Source organism: Artemia franciscana, chromosome 8 (genome assembly GCF_032884065.1).
Source record: "Artemia franciscana chromosome 8, ASM3288406v1, whole genome shotgun sequence".
NCBI classification, from domain to species: domain Eukaryota; kingdom Metazoa; phylum Arthropoda; class Branchiopoda; order Anostraca; family Artemiidae; genus Artemia; species Artemia franciscana.
The window spans coordinates 40,106,935-40,123,895 of record NC_088870.1 but is presented as its reverse complement, the minus strand read 5'-3'; the positions used below and the strand labels follow the sequence as shown (position 1 = coordinate 40,123,895).

The 16,961-nt window shown below is 34.1% G+C and overlaps 1 protein-coding gene across 1 annotated transcript in view; it reads left to right on the top strand.

Moving 5' to 3' along the window:
- The window catches only part of LOC136030423 (probable cation-transporting ATPase 13A5), a 168,023-nt gene extending 158,431 nt beyond the window's left edge, over positions 1-9,592 (top strand). Inside the window, exon 22 of the mRNA XM_065709391.1 lies at positions 8,299-9,592. Coding sequence (XP_065565463.1) covers positions 8,299-8,732 — 434 coding nt within the window. The 3' untranslated portion in view covers positions 8,733-9,592. The remainder of the gene's footprint in view (positions 1-8,298) is intronic.
- The last annotated feature ends 7,369 nt before the right edge of the window (positions 9,593-16,961 follow it).

Here is a 16,961-nt window from a genome sequence, read left to right as displayed (position 1 = left end):
GCAGATCACGGATGCGTGTTTATTTGTTTTTTTGTTTTTTTGTTTTTTTTTTCCCAGGGGTGATCTTATCGACCCAGTTGTCCTAGAATGTTGCAAGGGGGCTAATTCTAACGGAAATGAAAAGTTCTAGTGCCCTTTTTAAGTGACCAAAAAAATTGGAGGGCACCTAGGCCCCCTCCCACGCTAATTATTTTCCCAAAGTCAACGGATCAAAATTGTGAGATAGCCATTTTATTCAGCGTAGTCGAAAAACCTTATAACTATGTCTTTGGGGACGACTTACTCCCCCGCAGTCCCCGTGGGAGGGGCAACAAGTTACAAACTTTGACCTGTGCTTACATATAGTAATGGTTATTGGGAAGTATACAGGCGTTTTCAGGAGGATTTTTTGGTTGGGGGAGGGGTTGAGAAGAGGGGGATATGCTGGGGGAACTTTCCATCGAGAATTTGTCATGGGAGAAGAAAACTTCCATGAAGGGAGAGCAGGATTTACTAGCATTATTTAAAAAAAAAAATTAAAAAATAAATGTGAAAAAGCTTTTTCAGCTGGAAGTAAGGAACAGCAATAAAACTTAAAGCAAACAGAAATTATTACCCATATAAGGGGCTCACCTCCTTATGATACCTAGCTCTTTACGCTAAAGTATTTTTAGTAATTTCAACTATTTATTCTACGGCTTTTCTAATTCAGGGGTCATTCTTAATGAATTGGGATAAAATTTAAGCTTTAGTGTAAAGAGCGAGGTACTGACGATGGGGCGAATCCCCTCATATATGTAATAAAAACATGAGAATACAAAAGTTCTTTACGTAAGCTAATTTATAAGTTACGTAAATCTTTTAACAATAAAAAGATTCGTAAAAAATTAAAAGTTTTAGTTGCCTTTTTAATTAACCAAAAAATCGGAGGGCAACTATGCTTCGCCCCCGCTCTTTTTTTCTCAAAATCATTCGATCAAAATTATGAGAAAGCCATTTAGCCCCCCCCCAAAAAAATATATGCAAATTTCGTTTTGATTATTCCTCTGCGGAGAGCCAAAATCAAAACATGCATTGATTCAAAAACGTTCAGAAATTAAATAAAAAAAACGAGTTTTTTTAACTGTAAGTAAGGAGCGACATTAAAACTTAAAACGCACAGAAATTACTTCGTATATGAAAGAGGCTGCTTCCTCCTCAACGCCCCGCTCTTTACGCTAAAGTTTTTTGCTGTTTTAAAAAGAAGAATTGAGAGAAAGAGTCAAACTTTAGCGTAAAGAGCGGGGCGTTGAGGAGGAAGCAGCCTCTTTCATATACGAAGTAATTTCTGTGCGTTTTAAGTTTTAATGTCGCTCCTTACTTTCAGTTAAAAAAACTCGTTTTTTTTATTTAATCACAGCACAGATCACGGGTGCGTGTTTATTTGTTTTTTTTTGTTTTTTTTTCTCAGGGGTCTTCATATCGACCAAGTGAAAGAGAGGGCTATGTGAAAGGATCTTTCCTTGGAGGAATGTGTCATGGGGGAAGAGAAATTCAATGAAAAGGGTGATTATTACGCATATGAGGGGTTCTTCTCCTCCTAAATACCTCGCTCTTTATGCTAAAGTATTTTTAGTAATTTCAACTATTTATTCTACGGCCTATCTGATTCAGGGGTCATTTTTAAAGAACTGGGACAAAACTTAAGCTTTAGTGTAAAGAGTGAGGTATTAACGAGGGGACAAACCTCCTAATATACATAATAATAATATAAGAATATAGAAGTGTGTTACGTAAGTTAATTCTTAAGTTACATTTATTTTTTACTAATAAAATCATTTGTTAAGAATGAAAAGTTTTAGTTGCCTTTTTAAGTAAACGAAAAATTGGAGGGCAACTAGGCCTCCTTCCCCACCCCTTATGTCTCAAAATCGTCTGATCAAAACTAAGAGAAAGCCATTTAGCCGAAAAAAGAATTAATATGCAAATTTCATTTTAATAATTTATGTGCGGAGAGCCAAAATCAAACATAAATTAATTCAAAAACGTTCAGAAATTAAATTTTTTAAAAATCTAGTTTTTTTAACTGACAGTAAGGAGCGACATTAAAACTTAAAACGAACAGAAATTACTCCATGTATGAAAGGGGCTGTTTCCTTCTCAACGCCCCGCTCTTTGCGCTAAAATTTTTTTACTGTTTAATAAAGTAGAATCGAGAGAAAGAGTCAAACTTTAGCGTAAAGAGCGTGGCGTTGAGAAGGGAACAGCCCCTTTCATACACGGAGTAATTTCTGTTCATTTTAAGGTTTAATGTCGCTCCTTACTTTCAGTTAAAAAAGCCAGTTTTTTTTATTTAATTACATCAAAGAATTATATTTTAATGCTGATATATATATATATATATATATATATATATATATATATATATATATATATATATATATATATATATATATATATATATATATATATAAGTTCCAACAAGTTTAATATTACCCATCAAAAGTTAAGAGCCTGAGAAAATTTGCCTTATTTTAGAAAATACGGGGATACACCCCTCAAAAGTCGGAGAATCTTAACAAAAATCACACCATTAGATTCAGCTTATCAGAGAGCTTTACAGTAGAAGTTTCAAGCTCTTATATACAAGAATGTGGAATTTTGTATTTTTTTTTTGCCACAAGACAAATCACGGATGCGTGTTTATTTGTTTCTTTGTTTTGTTTCTTTTTCCCAGTGGTGACCGTATCGACTAAATAGTCCTAGAATGTCGTGAGAGGGCTCAGTCTAACGGAAATTAAAAGTTCTAGTGCCCTTTTTAAGTGACCAAAAAATTGGAGGGCATCTAGGCCCCCTCCCATGCTCATTTTTTCCCAAAGTCACCAGATCAAAATTCTGAGATAGCCATTTTACTCAACATAGTCAAAAACCTAAAAGCGACGTCTTCGGGGATTACTTACTCCCCCACAGTCCCTGTAGATGGGGTTACAAGTTACAAACTTTGACCAGTGTTTACATATAGTAATGGTTATTGGGAAGTGTAGAGACACTTACAGGGGGATTTTTTTATTGGAGGGAGTGTGTAGGGGATTGAGTTGAGCGAGGGAAGCTTCCCATCGAGGGAGGCGTCATGGGGGAAGAGAATTTCCATGAAGGAGGTGCAGGATTTCTTAGAATTTTTGAAAGAGCAATAAAAAAATAAATATGAAAAAGTTTCTTCAACTGAAAATACGGAGCAGCACTAAAACTTAAACAAACAGAAATTATTACGCATATGATGAGTTCACCTCCTCATAATACCTCGCTCTTTACGCTAAAGTAATTTTATTAATTTCAACTATTTATCCTACGGCCTTTGTGATTCAGGGGTCATTCCTAAGGAATTGGTACAAAATTTAAGCTCTAGTGTAAAGATCGAGGTATTGACAAGAGTTCTAGTGGTTTTTTTTTAAGTTAACAAAAAACTGGAGGGTAACTAGGCCTACTCACCCGCTCCTTTTTTTCTCAAAATCGTCCGATCAAAACTATGAGAAAGCCAGTTAGCCAAAAAAAAAATAATATGCAAATTTCGGTTTAATTATTTCAAAATCAAAACATGCAATAATTCAAAAACATTTAGAAATTAAATAAAGAAAAACAATTTTTTTCAACTGAAAGTAAGGAGCGACATTATAACTTAAAACGAACAGAAATTACTTCGTATAAGACAGTGGCTGTTCCCTCCTCAACACCCCGCTCTTTATGCTAAGGTTTTTTACTGTTTTAAAAAGTAGAGTTGAGAGAAAGAGTCAAATTATAACGTAAAGAGCGGGGCGATTGTGGAGGAAAGAGCCCCTTTAATATAGGGAGTAATTTCTGTTCGTTTTCAATTTTAATGTCGCTCCTTACTTTCAGTTAAAAAAAACTTCTTTTTTTTTTATTTAATCACACTAAAAGAACTATTATTATATAAAGGCTCAACAAATATATACACACTGAAAAGATTATGATATTTTATCAAACAGTTCGTGGTAACGAGCTGTAGTAAGGAGCGACCCGGCTAGATAGTGACCGAAACTCTAAAAAACGGAATTTTGATATCAATAGTTACATCAAAAGAATTGCATTTTAATGCTGATTTCAAATATGGAAGTTTCAACAAGTTTAATCTTACCCATCAAAAGTTACGAGCCTGAGAAAATTTGCCTTATTTTAGAAAATAGGGGAAACACCTCCCTAAAAGTCATAGAATCTTGACGAAAATCACATCCATCAGAATCAGCGTATCAGAGGACCCTAAAGTAGAAGTTGCAAGCTCCTATCTACAAAAATGTGGAATTTTGTATTTTTTGCCAGAAGGCAGATCACGGATACGTGTTAATTTGTTTGTTTGTTTTTGTTTTTTTTTTCCCAGGGGTGATCGTATCGACCCAGTGGTCTTAAAATGTCGCAAGAGGGCTCATTCTAACGGAAATTAAAATTTCTAGTGCCCTTTTTAAGTGACCAAACATATTGGAGGGCACCTAGGCCCCCTCCCACACTCATTTTTTCCCCAAAGTCACCGGATCAAAATTTTAAGATAGCCATTCTGTTCAGCTTAGTTGACAACCTAACAACTATGTCTTTTGGGACGGCTTCATCCCCCACAGTCCCCGGAGGAGGGGCTGCAAGTTACAAACTTTGGCCATTGTTTACATACAGTAATGGTTATTATGAAGTGTACAGACGTTTTCAGGGGTATTTTTCACGCTATGTCCGGTTGAATTGGGGGAGGGGGCTACGTGGGAGAATATTTCCATGGAGGAATTTATCACGAGGGAAGATAATTTCCATGAAGGGAGTGCAGGATTTTCTAGCATTATTAAAAAAAAACAATTATAAAATAAATAATTTTTTTCAACTGGAAGTACTGAGGAGCATTAAAACTTAAAACGAACAGAAAATATTACGTATATAAGGGCGTCCGTCTCCTCCACAATACCTTGCTCTTTACGCTAAAGTGTTTTTAGTAATTTCAAATATTTATTCCACGGCCTTTGTCACTCAGGGGTCATTCTTAAAGAATTGGGACTAAATTCAAGCTCTAGTTTAAAGAGCGAGGTATTGAAGAGCGGGCGAACCCCCTCATATACGTAATAAAAATACACAAATATAGAAGTTCGTTACGTAAGTTAATTCGTACGTATATTTATTGCTAACAAAACCATTCGTAAAAAAATAAAAAATTCTTGTTGTATTTTTAAGTTACCAGATATTGGAAGGCAACTAGGCCTTCTCCCCCGCCCCTTTGTTTGACCAAAATCGTCCGATCAAAACTATGAGAAAGCTATTTAACAAAAGAAAACTAATGCGCAAATTTCTATTTAATTACTCATGTGTGGTAAGCAAAAATCAAAACATACATTAATTCAAAGACGTTCAGAAATTAAATTTAAAAAAAACAAGTTTTTTTTAACGCAAGTAAGTAACGACATTAAAATTTAAAACGAACAGAAAATGTTCCCTATATGAAAGAGGTTGTATCCTCCTCAACACCTCGCTCATTAGGCTAAAGTTTTTATCGTTTTAAAAAGTTGAGTTGTGACAAAGACTCAAATTTTAGCGTAAAGAGCGAGGTGTTGAGGAGGGGACAACCTCTTTCATATACGGAACAATTTCTGTTCGTTTTAAGTTTTAATGTCACTCCTTACTTGCAGTTAAAAAAACTTGTTTTTTTAATTTAATATACGGAAAAAAGACATAAGCAAATTTAAACGTTTAATAATTTACTCGCTAGGAATGGATTATCTAGAATGAGTTTAAACCTAGGTTTCTTTATTCACAAACAGTTTTTTTTTTTACTATTTACAAACGCTGCACTTTTGAAACACTGACGCTTTCGCTAACTTGCAGCACAAGATACTATCCATTTTCTTCGACTCTAATGCAATAATAAGTAATAACAAAACCTTGTTAAAAACAAAATAACAAAACCCTGTTCCCACCTGCTATTACTAATAAGTAATAAGAAAATACTAAGTAATAAGAGAGTGAAAACTTCGAAAAGTGACAAAAACGGCCAATACACAAACCAGACTCCTCCAAAAACATAATTTCTATATCACACTCATACCAGAAGCCCCTTGCCACCCTACGTCCATCCATCACCTTTCTCCCTGTCACCTTACCATCCTTCATTCCTGCCATTCCCCCTCTCTACCACCCTTCCCCCTACTGCCCTCTATCGTATCAGACCATCCAAACCAACCTTCAAAATAAACATTTTCCCCTTTTCTGCCAGCAGAATTGAATTACCTATCTCTTTGAAATACCTTTTTACTTTTCTGTTAAAATGTAAAAGCTGCTTTTCCGTCTTAATGCTCATCGGTATAAATTTCACACAAAAATTCCAAAAAAAATACTAAATCTAGCCATGTACTGCTGCTCCTAAACTCAACCACCAAATTATTATTTAACCGAGTCTCATAATAATAGATAGCATTATTAGCACTATAAAATTTTTAAAGAAATACTTTAGACTTTACTTTTTTTGTGCCCTGGAGAGCAGAAACCGCAGCTTGGTAATCACGTGTTTCACCAATCTTAAGCAGCCCTGAAGACTTAAAATATGCATATGAATCCTTTACTGCTTTAACATTCTTATTTATTGCTTTTTTGCAGAATTTGTACTCATCTGAGATTATTCTAAAAATTGCTGTCCCAGGAGGGACAACTAAGTTATATGATTAAACAATCGAAGTGTATATCATTAGTAATTTTTTCTCCCCATAGACACTTTTATTTTCATCCAAAACATATAAATTAAACGAAGAATTTACTATTAACGGCCACTCTTAAGACAAAAGAGTCCTAAAATAGTAGTATTCACTTTAGCAAAGAATACTGCAGGTTCCCTTTCATTCCAACTCTAATGGCAATTTCTGAAGAAATAGCACCATTATGATACCTCTGTCACAAATTAGAATCATAGAAGTGCCCCAAGTGTCGCAGTTATTCACCTGATGCAAGGGCTTCCCATGTCAGATGCATCGTACTAGCGGTCAAATAAACCTCGAAAGAACCTCATACGATTGGAAATCGGAGGTTTTAGCGCCCTTTTTAAGAGTCAAAAGTAATCGGAATGCAAGCAGAGCCCCCCCCCCTCACCTATGCTCTTTCTCCCTCAGATGCTTAACGTTACAATTTCTGCTCCAACTTGTGTTTAACGAGGGAATAAAACTAAACAAAATTTTGTCAATTTAATGTAAAGTTGTTTTTTTTGTTCTTTCAATTTTTGTACGTAATGCATTTCAACTATTGTGTTATTTTCTATATAGAACTATATAGACTAGTTTTTTTTTCTTTTTTTATTAAGATTTTGGGATGTGAAGCTGGTATTCTTGGACATTTCTAAGCTTTTTTTTTTCGTTTTCATCAACAGTTTTACTGTTTTCTGACATATTTATATGCTTCCATGTCATTTATAAAAGGGAAGTCAGTGTTGTGCCAGAATACATTTTTAAATCAGACATCTTGTGCTAGTGTGTGGTGTAGACCATGAGTCTGCAACAGTTGTAAAAATCAATGTACATGAGGCTGGGTATTAAGAGGTATCTTCTTCTGCAATATGCCGAAAAAACGACACATAAGTACTACCCCTGCAAAAAAGGATTTTTTTTAGTTTGTTTTAGGATAGGGATTCAAAACCTCTGGCTTAGGTTTCCAACTTTGGTCTTCCACGAATGCCCTCTTCATTTTGTTCTGTTGCCATTTTCAGCGGTTTTATGTTCTTTTTCAAAATTCCCAGAAAAATGTTTTCCAAACAAGTTTTACTATTAATATAAATCAATATAATAGTTATCAATCCTGAGACTGCTTTTTCAAAACACGCTTTTTAAGTTTCAATTACTGTATTGGTCTACTCTTTACTTAGTTGCGGCAAATGCTACGACCATAAATAAGAAGCAGCCATAAAAACTTTTTTTTATTTCGCAAAAAGAATTATAGCATTTTTAACTTACACTTTATATAGTCCAGGATACAGTCGACAATGTAAGAATTTTCAATTTTATTTCTAAATACGTTTTTTTAATTTTAAAAATAACTAAATTTAATTTTACTGTACCTATGTTGGCTTTACAAAGTGTGGATATGGTAAAATAAATAAAAAAGAAACAAGATGATCTAAAACAGTAATTCCATCAAGAACTTTTTTTTAAAATCTGCGTTTCTCTTCTTTGATCTTTTTTTTGTATTTTCTTTTAGTTAGCCCCTTATCTCAGATTTTTCTATCTCTTTTTTCTTACAACACAGACCTCTCTCCACTCCATCCTCATTCTATAGATTTGTAAAAACTTTATTCCTGCTCTGCTTTTGTTCCAGGATTGCCAGTCATTGACGAAACAGAGGAGTTTGATAGTTTATCAGAGGTGTCAACTAGAAGTGGTGCTTTTCAAATTCCTCCACTTCTAGCAACAGATGAAAACAATGCGTCTCAAGAGGCTTCTGCATATGAAGAGGGGCTCACATTCACTCGTGAAAAGCTTTCATTTAGAACTTTTGGAAGAAGTAAAAAGCCCAAAAGCATTAAGAAATCCCTTCGCGAAGAGATACCATTCCGCGTTGAGGACAATTCAAATGAACAGAGCACTGCTATTACTGTAATTAATTATACGAAATTGAATGTCTCAGACTTACCTGACGCAGAAAATGTTGAACGTAGTGAGCCTATAGAAGAAACAACCAATAATATTGACCTTGTAAATTATAGAGAGCTAAGTTCAAGCACTCCCTTTTTACCTGTAAATGGGCATTAGGGTATTTTTTTTCCTGTCTGACTATATAAATTCATGCTTTAATGCAGTTTTTCCTTTCCTTTTTTTAAATTAGGCAATACGCACCTAAAATATCAAGATTTTTCAACGTCTCGAAGAGAATGTAGGTAGAAAAAATTAGTAAATCACATCCATTATGTGGTTTTAAGAACCAAATAAAGCCTTTATATGTGTCCTATTTATGGCACACTCGCAACCTGAAATCCATACATAGGATTCCTCAACAAAACGCAACCTAAGTTACTAAATTTTCAGCCTCCAGCAAAACAGGGGTAATTATATAGTTTCCCTTCTTTATTTTAATATCTACACAAATTTGAAAAAAGTGGATCAGAAATTTAGTACTTGTATTGCTTGTAAGCCCGTATTCGCTCATGTAAACTACACCGGCTTGGCTTTAATTTCACTCTTTATTTTCATTTGAAAAACTAGTTTTTCTAATTTAGTTTGTGTCAACGCATTCATGAATAAAGTATTTTCTAGACTTCGGTCATATCGATATTATTACGTAATTCCATTTTTAATCGGAATATCGATGTTTACTGATGGATCTTGATATTTTACAAAAAAAAATGAGATTTTGTGATCGGTTGGTAGATATAGAAGCACTTCTCAACTGAAAAAAGGATAACTTTAAAATGTCAATCGACTTTGCTGGGTTGGGAGGTCCTTAAAACCCGCAGTGACGCAATTTCAGGTTGTTGACTTGACTTCTTCCAGAGTAGACTTGACTAAGAACTCCGCTTATTTGTTCAGCTTGATGCTTTTTTATTTGATTCACTGCTTTAATTTAGCTTCATATTTTATTATCAGAGACTTCAAAATTAAATTATATTTGTTTACTTGTTTTTTTGTTTTTTTTTTCAAAGGTTTTCATAAATATTTTAAGGCGGAAAATTTAGTGAGCAGGTACTTAGCGTCATGTTATATTGGTTTACCTGGAACAGTGTTGACAAGTAGTAATTTTCTAGAGGGTAGTAGTAGTAATAGGGTAGTAGGTAGAGTGTAGTAGGTAGTAACAGTGCTAGTAGTAGTAATTTTTGTAGAGGGTTTGCTCTTGAGTCGGCACCTGTATAAAAGAGAAAATCCCAGGAATTCCCATGAAGATGAGGTTATTCACTTGCGATATTTGACTACCGAAAAAGTCATCTCTTTGTTGTCTTTAGTCGCTAGTTTTGACCTTTGTAAACATTGTATCCGAACATTTCCGTCTTGACACTACTGTTAACAAGTCCAAACTTCAGCTCTTGCCATTAAAGGACTCGCTATGCTTGCTAGTTAGCTTGTTATAATGACGTCACTTTTACAGTTTTTCTAAATCTCTATTTTCAAATTTTGATAGTCTATGTTCATTCTGATGATTTCAAAATTAATCTGCATGAAATTCCTCGTCTCAAGCTTGATGACCTTAGCTTGAATTCAGGTGCAAAGAAGTTTGTTTAGACAGCAAAACCGTGAAATAACTTGACTTTATATGGATTCACATAACAATCTATCTATCTATATATATAAAAATAAGTTGTCTGTGTGTTATGTATGTTACACTTCGTCTGTTACGCCAGATTATATCTTCTATATATATAAAAATAAGTTGTATGTATTTTTGTGTTGAGGGTTTGCATATGACGTCTGAAAAATAAAGAAGAAAAAGAAAATTGAAACTTAAAATGTAAAAACTGGGAATCGCATAAATATTTCAAAATATTTTGACAATAGATTAAAGTAATTCGAAAACCTTAAAACAGATACTTATTATTTTGAGGTTTATTATAAATTGTTGAGCTTTAGCATGCTTGGCACGTGAAGAATTTTTCAATTGTCAATGTCAGAATGAATATTGACAAATTGAAAAATATTGAAAAAGATAGAATGTTACCAAAAATCAAAACCAGGCTTGCGGTTCAAAGAGAAAGGGCCAGATTAGGAATGTGCAACTTACGTCAACGAAGGTGTGTCGAGGAACTACCAGAGCAACGCGAAACCAGACTTGCTGCTGAAAGAGAAAGTAAAAAAAAAGAAGGTGTGTCGAGGAATCACAAGAGCAACGTGAAAACAGGCTTGCGGCTTCAAGAGATAAAGCCAAAAAAGAAAAACTACAAAAAAGAAAAATCTAAAAAAGAAAAAACTAAAAAAGAAAAAAACTAAAAAAGAAAACAAATCAATAAAAACAATAAACTAAAAAAAAGAAAAAATAAAAAAGGAAAAAACTAAAAGAAAAAACCAAAAATGAAAAAAAACTAAAAAAGAAACTATATCTATATATATATATAAATAAGTTGTATATATGCATGTTTGTTTGTTTGTGGGTTTGCATGTGACGTCATTATAAGTATATAAGGCTTTGTAAATGACGTTATTATAAGATGACACTACAGACCGGGACACAAATGACGACCGCGACACAGGGAATATAAATGCCGACCGGGACACTCAAAGAGAAATTACAGACAGGGACACCGGGACACAAATGACAACCGGGACACCGGGACAGAGGGAATATAAATGACCACCGGGGACAGTCAAAGGGAAATTACAGACTGGGATATCGGGACACAAATGACGACCGGGACGCAGGGACACAACTACATCGGGGACGCCGGGGGCACAGGGGGATATATAAATGACGATGGGGAGACAGGGAATGTTTGATTAGCAATCATCATCAACAAAGCTCAAGGGCAATCGTTAGAAAAATGCGGTATAGATCTGAATACGGATTGTATTTCTATGGACAATTATATGTTGCATGTTCAAGAGTCGGTAAACCTGACATTCTATTTATATGAACAGAGAAGTCGTTACGCGCCATAATAGTTACGCGCCATTGTAGTTGTGTCCTTATGTCCCACCTGTGAATATAGATAGATATATATATATGGTTTTAACTACGTAAAACTTGCGAATATACAACATTCTTTGCTGTCCCATTGTCTTTGCATATAAATAGATTGTCAGGTTTACCGACTCTTGAACATGCAACATATAATGGTCCATGGGAAAACAATCTGTATTCAGATCTATACCTCATGATTCTAATGATTGCCCTTGAGCTTTGTTGATGGTGATTGCTAATCGACCATTCCCTGTCCCGGTGTCCCGGTCGTCATTTACATCCCCCTGTTTCCCCCGGTGTCCCCGTTGTAGTTGTGTCCCTGTGTCCCGGTCGTCATTTATATTCCCTGTGTCCCGGGTCCCGGTCGTCATTTGTATCCCGGTGTCCCGGTCTGTATATACATTCGTTTTTTAGTTTTGTTTTTCTCCTTTATTTTTTTCCTTTTTTTTTCTTTTTTAGCTTATTTAGATTTTTAGATTTTTTAGTTTTTTTATTAGTTTTTAGTTTTTTTTTCTTTTTAGTTTTTTTGTCCTGGTCGTCATTTATATCCCCCTGTTTCCCCCGGTGTCCCCGTTTCCTTTTTTTTTCTTTTTTAGCTTATTTAGATTTTTAGATTTTTTAGTTTTTTTATTAGTTTTTAGTTTTTTTTTCTTTTTAGTTTTTTTGTCCCGGTCGTCATTTATATCCCCCTGTTTCCCCCGGTGTCCCCGTTGTAGTTGTGTCCCTGTGTCCCGGTCGTCATTTATATTCCCTGTGTCCCGGTCGTCATTTGTATCCCGGTGTACCGGTCTGTATATACATTCGTTTTTTAGTTTTGTTTTTCTCCTTTATTTTTTTCCTTTTTTTTTCTTTTTTAGTTTATTTAGATTTTTAGATTTTTTAGTTTTTTTATTAGTTTTTAGTTTTTTTTTCTTTTTAGTTTTTTTGTAGTTTTTACCTTCTTTTTAGTTTTGTTAATTTTTTTTTTACTTGTGTCCTGGTCGTCATTTATACTCCCTGTGTCCCGGTGCTTTGTTGATTGCTAATCGAACATTCCTTTTGTCCTGGTCGCTTTCTCTTTGAGTGTCGTCATTTATTTTTTGATTGCTAATCGAACATTCCTTTTGTCCTGGTCGCTTTCTCTTTGAGTGTCGTCATTTATTAGTTTTTTCCTTTTTTTTTTTTAGTTTTTTATTGGTTTTTACCTTTATTTTAGCTTATTTTTCAGTTTTTTCCTTTTTTTTAGTTTTTTTTTATTTTTTATTTTTTTTAGTTTTTTACCTTTTTTTAGTTTTTTTAGTTTTTTTAGTTTTTTAGCTTTTTTACTTTTTTTATTAGTTTTTAGTTTTTTTTTGTAGTTTTTGCCTTTTTTTAGTTTTTTCAGTTTTTTTTTAGTTTTTTATTGGTTTTTACCTTTATAGTTTTTTTAGTTTTTTAGTTTTTTTATTTTTTTTATTAGTTTTTATTTTTTTTTGTAGTTTTTGCCTTTTTTTAGTTTTTTCAGTTTTGACGTCACCTGATCCAGTTTTTTCAGGTGACGTCACCTGATCCATCCACACATCCACAGACAGACAACTTATTTTTATATATATAGATATATATATATATATCCATCTATTTTCACAGGTGGGACACAGGGACACAAATACAATGGCGTGTAACTAATATGGCGCGTAACGACTTACGCGCGTGGGGGGGGGGCTTGGGGGGCACGAAGCGCCCCCACCAACTAGGTGTGCCACCCCAACAGCTAGTATAATATAACACCCTGCGAATAGCAATATTGTATTTCAAATAATAAAAGTAGTCTATAAAAAAGAAAGAAAACGAGAAATAACTTATAAACAATTCTACCAATTAAGTTTCGTCAAAAATATACTACCAGCTTTTTTGGGATTTAGCACATTGACACAGAAATCCTAAATTACAAAATTACAATTAAATTACAAGAAATCCTAAAGCCTCGGGAATATGCATAGTGTTCAGGAATGGCATTTTTTATCTGGATTATTCTTAATAATAAAATGTTGTTTCAAAAACAAACTAATCTTTTTTTATAAAGTACCCTTAAGTCCCTACAAAATGGCTTCGGATCGAAACAGAAAGTACACCATTGAAATGTTCATAGCCAAACACCATGTACCGGGACTTTACTGTCTCTTGGCTTGAACGACAAGGGAAATTACTCTTCTGTATGGACGGGCTGATCTATTCTCTTTTGTTCATTTTTTTTCCTGTAGTGCTCTTGGAACACAAGGAGTATCACAGATAGCTATTTAAAAGTTCGTTTAAAAGGAAGTTGATATATCTAGTGTCTTTGTAACGATATAAATTTTATATTTAAATAGAGTACTATTTTTACAAAGAAACTGCATTTTTATACACAAAATGATGTTATATTGGGTATGATTTTATATTTGAGTTATTCTGCTGCCTGATTTTCATGGGTTCGTTCTTTACTATACAGTTATTTAGACATACGTTAGAAAATACCATATCATTTCTTACCAGCTCTTTGATAAAAATATATATATTACACACAGGAAACAGTATTTGGCATTTTCTAAGTTGGAATATTAAAGAGCGAACCGTAGAGATTCAAGCAGCGGAGTCAACCAAATATGATATACACAAAGAAATAAAAGGATCAAAAATTAGGTATTTAAAGCTCAAACGAAAATACTGAAAAAAAACACAGAAAGTGAATATATCAAGACAACAACCACATCTCTTCTTCAGCGCGAACATAATAATATAATCAAAGCAAAAACCGAAAAACGTGGAAAGCTCATCAAAACCAATTAAATGTGAATACTGAAGCGAAGGTTAATGCGACATTCACTTTCATTAAGCATACGTAGCGAACGGCAATTTACAGAACGTATAGGGTTTAGTATTTTAAATCATGTTATAAACGATTGCAAAGTGCTGACGGTTAAATCAGGATATTTTCAGTTTTAAACAAGAAATATTATGCACGCTTTCTTATGCTGGTGTTCATCAAATTAAGGCTATTGCTGAAAATTCTTTTGAGTCATGAAAATTCTTTCATGACTTTAGGATTACTAGACAACGACTTTCTGAGAAATTTCAATTTCTCAGAAATTGATATTTCTGTTATAAATCTGTGATAAATTTCAATTCCACCCCCCTTACAACAGAGAAAAATGAGGTTCTATCGGAACGATTGAAATTTTCAATAGCCCCCTTGAAAATACATTATAGTGAAATTATCGCGAACACAAAAGGGGCACTTCATGGCTCTCGTGCTGAGGTTAGAGAGATTGCTAAGGTTAGAGCACATTTTTGAGAAACCTTATTGGATTCGCCTTCTGTTTAAATTCTAAATTCAATAAAATTTTGTAAAAGTGAACACTTTGTCTTACGTTCGCCTCATAAAGATCATTCCAGGATTATTACTAAAGGTAGGATTAGATTCAGATGATAACGAAAATAAAGTTAGAGAAATTTTAAATGATTCTAACACATATGAACAATTAGCTACCGATCCCACAGAAAAAATTTGTCCGGGAAGTCCGGAAACAGCTTTCTTATCTAAAAGGAAAAGGTGAAATCACAGATGAATTGTACAAAAGGTTTTACCCATGTGGGTGCACGTCTCCTCGTTTTATGGTCTTCCAAAAATTCGTAAGCCCGGTAATCCACTTCGACCCATTGTTTTCTCATTTAATTCTCATAGAGCAAAAATAGGGAATTACTTATCAGTTGTATTTCGCCCATTATTACAGGCCCAAAAATTTTATATTAAAAATTCCGCTGATTTCGTTTTTAAGTTAAAGCAAGTTTCAGTTAAACCAAACACAAGAATGGACCGTTTCGATGCGAATTAAATTTTATACCAGTTGTGATCCTCAAAAGTCCGAACGGACTTTGGAGCATAAACTCAGTTCTAACTCTTCTATATCAGAAAAATCTACGCTATCAAATCAGACACTTCTTTGTAACAGAACTTCTTTTTACTGCCATTGTAGATGCATTTCTTATAGAAAGAAATGAATTGGGCGCCACCCTTTCATCAATAAAGGCTTATATCTTCATGGAAAATCTTAAAGGAAGGGCTATTTTCTAAAGTTTTTTTGTAAACCGGAGTTTTGGGTTTGTTTTACAGATGATATTTTTATTTGTGGGAGCACGGTGACGAATCTCTGGAGTTTTTCCTTCACTTGCTCAACTCCTTGGATCCAAAACTTAAATTTAATCGGAATTCAGTGGTAGAAAGGCGTCTTCCTTTCTTAGATGTTCTGGTTCACCGAAATGATACATGCTTCGAATTTGGAGTTTGTAGAAAATCCACACATAGTGACCGTTACTTAAATTATTCTTGTAATCATTCTCCTGGTGAGAAAAGAGGAGTGCTCACTTCTTTAGTTGACAGAGCATTGCAAGTTTGATCTTCAAATTTACTGGATTCAGAGGTTGACCACCTTAAAGATATTTTATTTAGGAATGGCTTAGTTTAATAAATTCAGTAATTGCCAAACAGTGACATAGTAAACCCTGATCAAATGGAAAATTCAGTTTAGATTGGTCTCCCGTACATTAAAGGGGCTTGAGACCACATTTCCAAAAATCTAAGAAAAAATAATATTTACATTTACTATAGACCCAAAAACTATCAGTTCCCAAATCTACCAAGGTAAAGACCCTATCCCGATATGTGAAAACTCTGGTGTCTACAGAATTCCTTGCTCTTGTGGTCTTTGGTACATCAACAGAACTGATACCACCCTTAAAAAGTAGAAATACACAGATAATTTTGACTCTGCTCTGTCAGCACACATATTTAATAATCCAGACCAGACTGCTTTATTTAACCAAGCTATTCTAATTTCGCCTGACAAAAGTATTGCCCAGCACTACAGAGAAGCTGTTGAAATTTATAAATACCAACATTTACGTCTAGTTTTGAACAGAGATTCGGGTGATCTAAGAATAAATGAGTCGTATTTCCGTTTTCTCATAAGAGAAGCCGGTACTTTAGTAATCCCTGAAATAAACCTTGAACCACTTTCTCAATCACATAACCAATTACGTGGTCAACCCCTTAGGTCTCAAAGGGTATCTGAAAGAAATAAAATGGATAAAATCAGAAATTAGGTGACCCAGTTCTCCAATTTGTTTAATTTCTGGTTTGTTTGTTTGAGTGAATGAATTTCTTCTTTTATTTCTCAGGTCTTTTCTTTTCTTTTCTCAAATTCTTTTAATACCTGTCAATACTCCAGTATTTACCCATTATCCCTTAAAAAAATCTCTCCTTGTAGAATCCACCTGAGAATTCTAACTACACTGAAAATTTCCCCCGAACAATTACTCCAGAACATCTCTACATATAAAATAAAGTCGTCAACGACATAGTAAAAAAAAAACTAAACGAATGT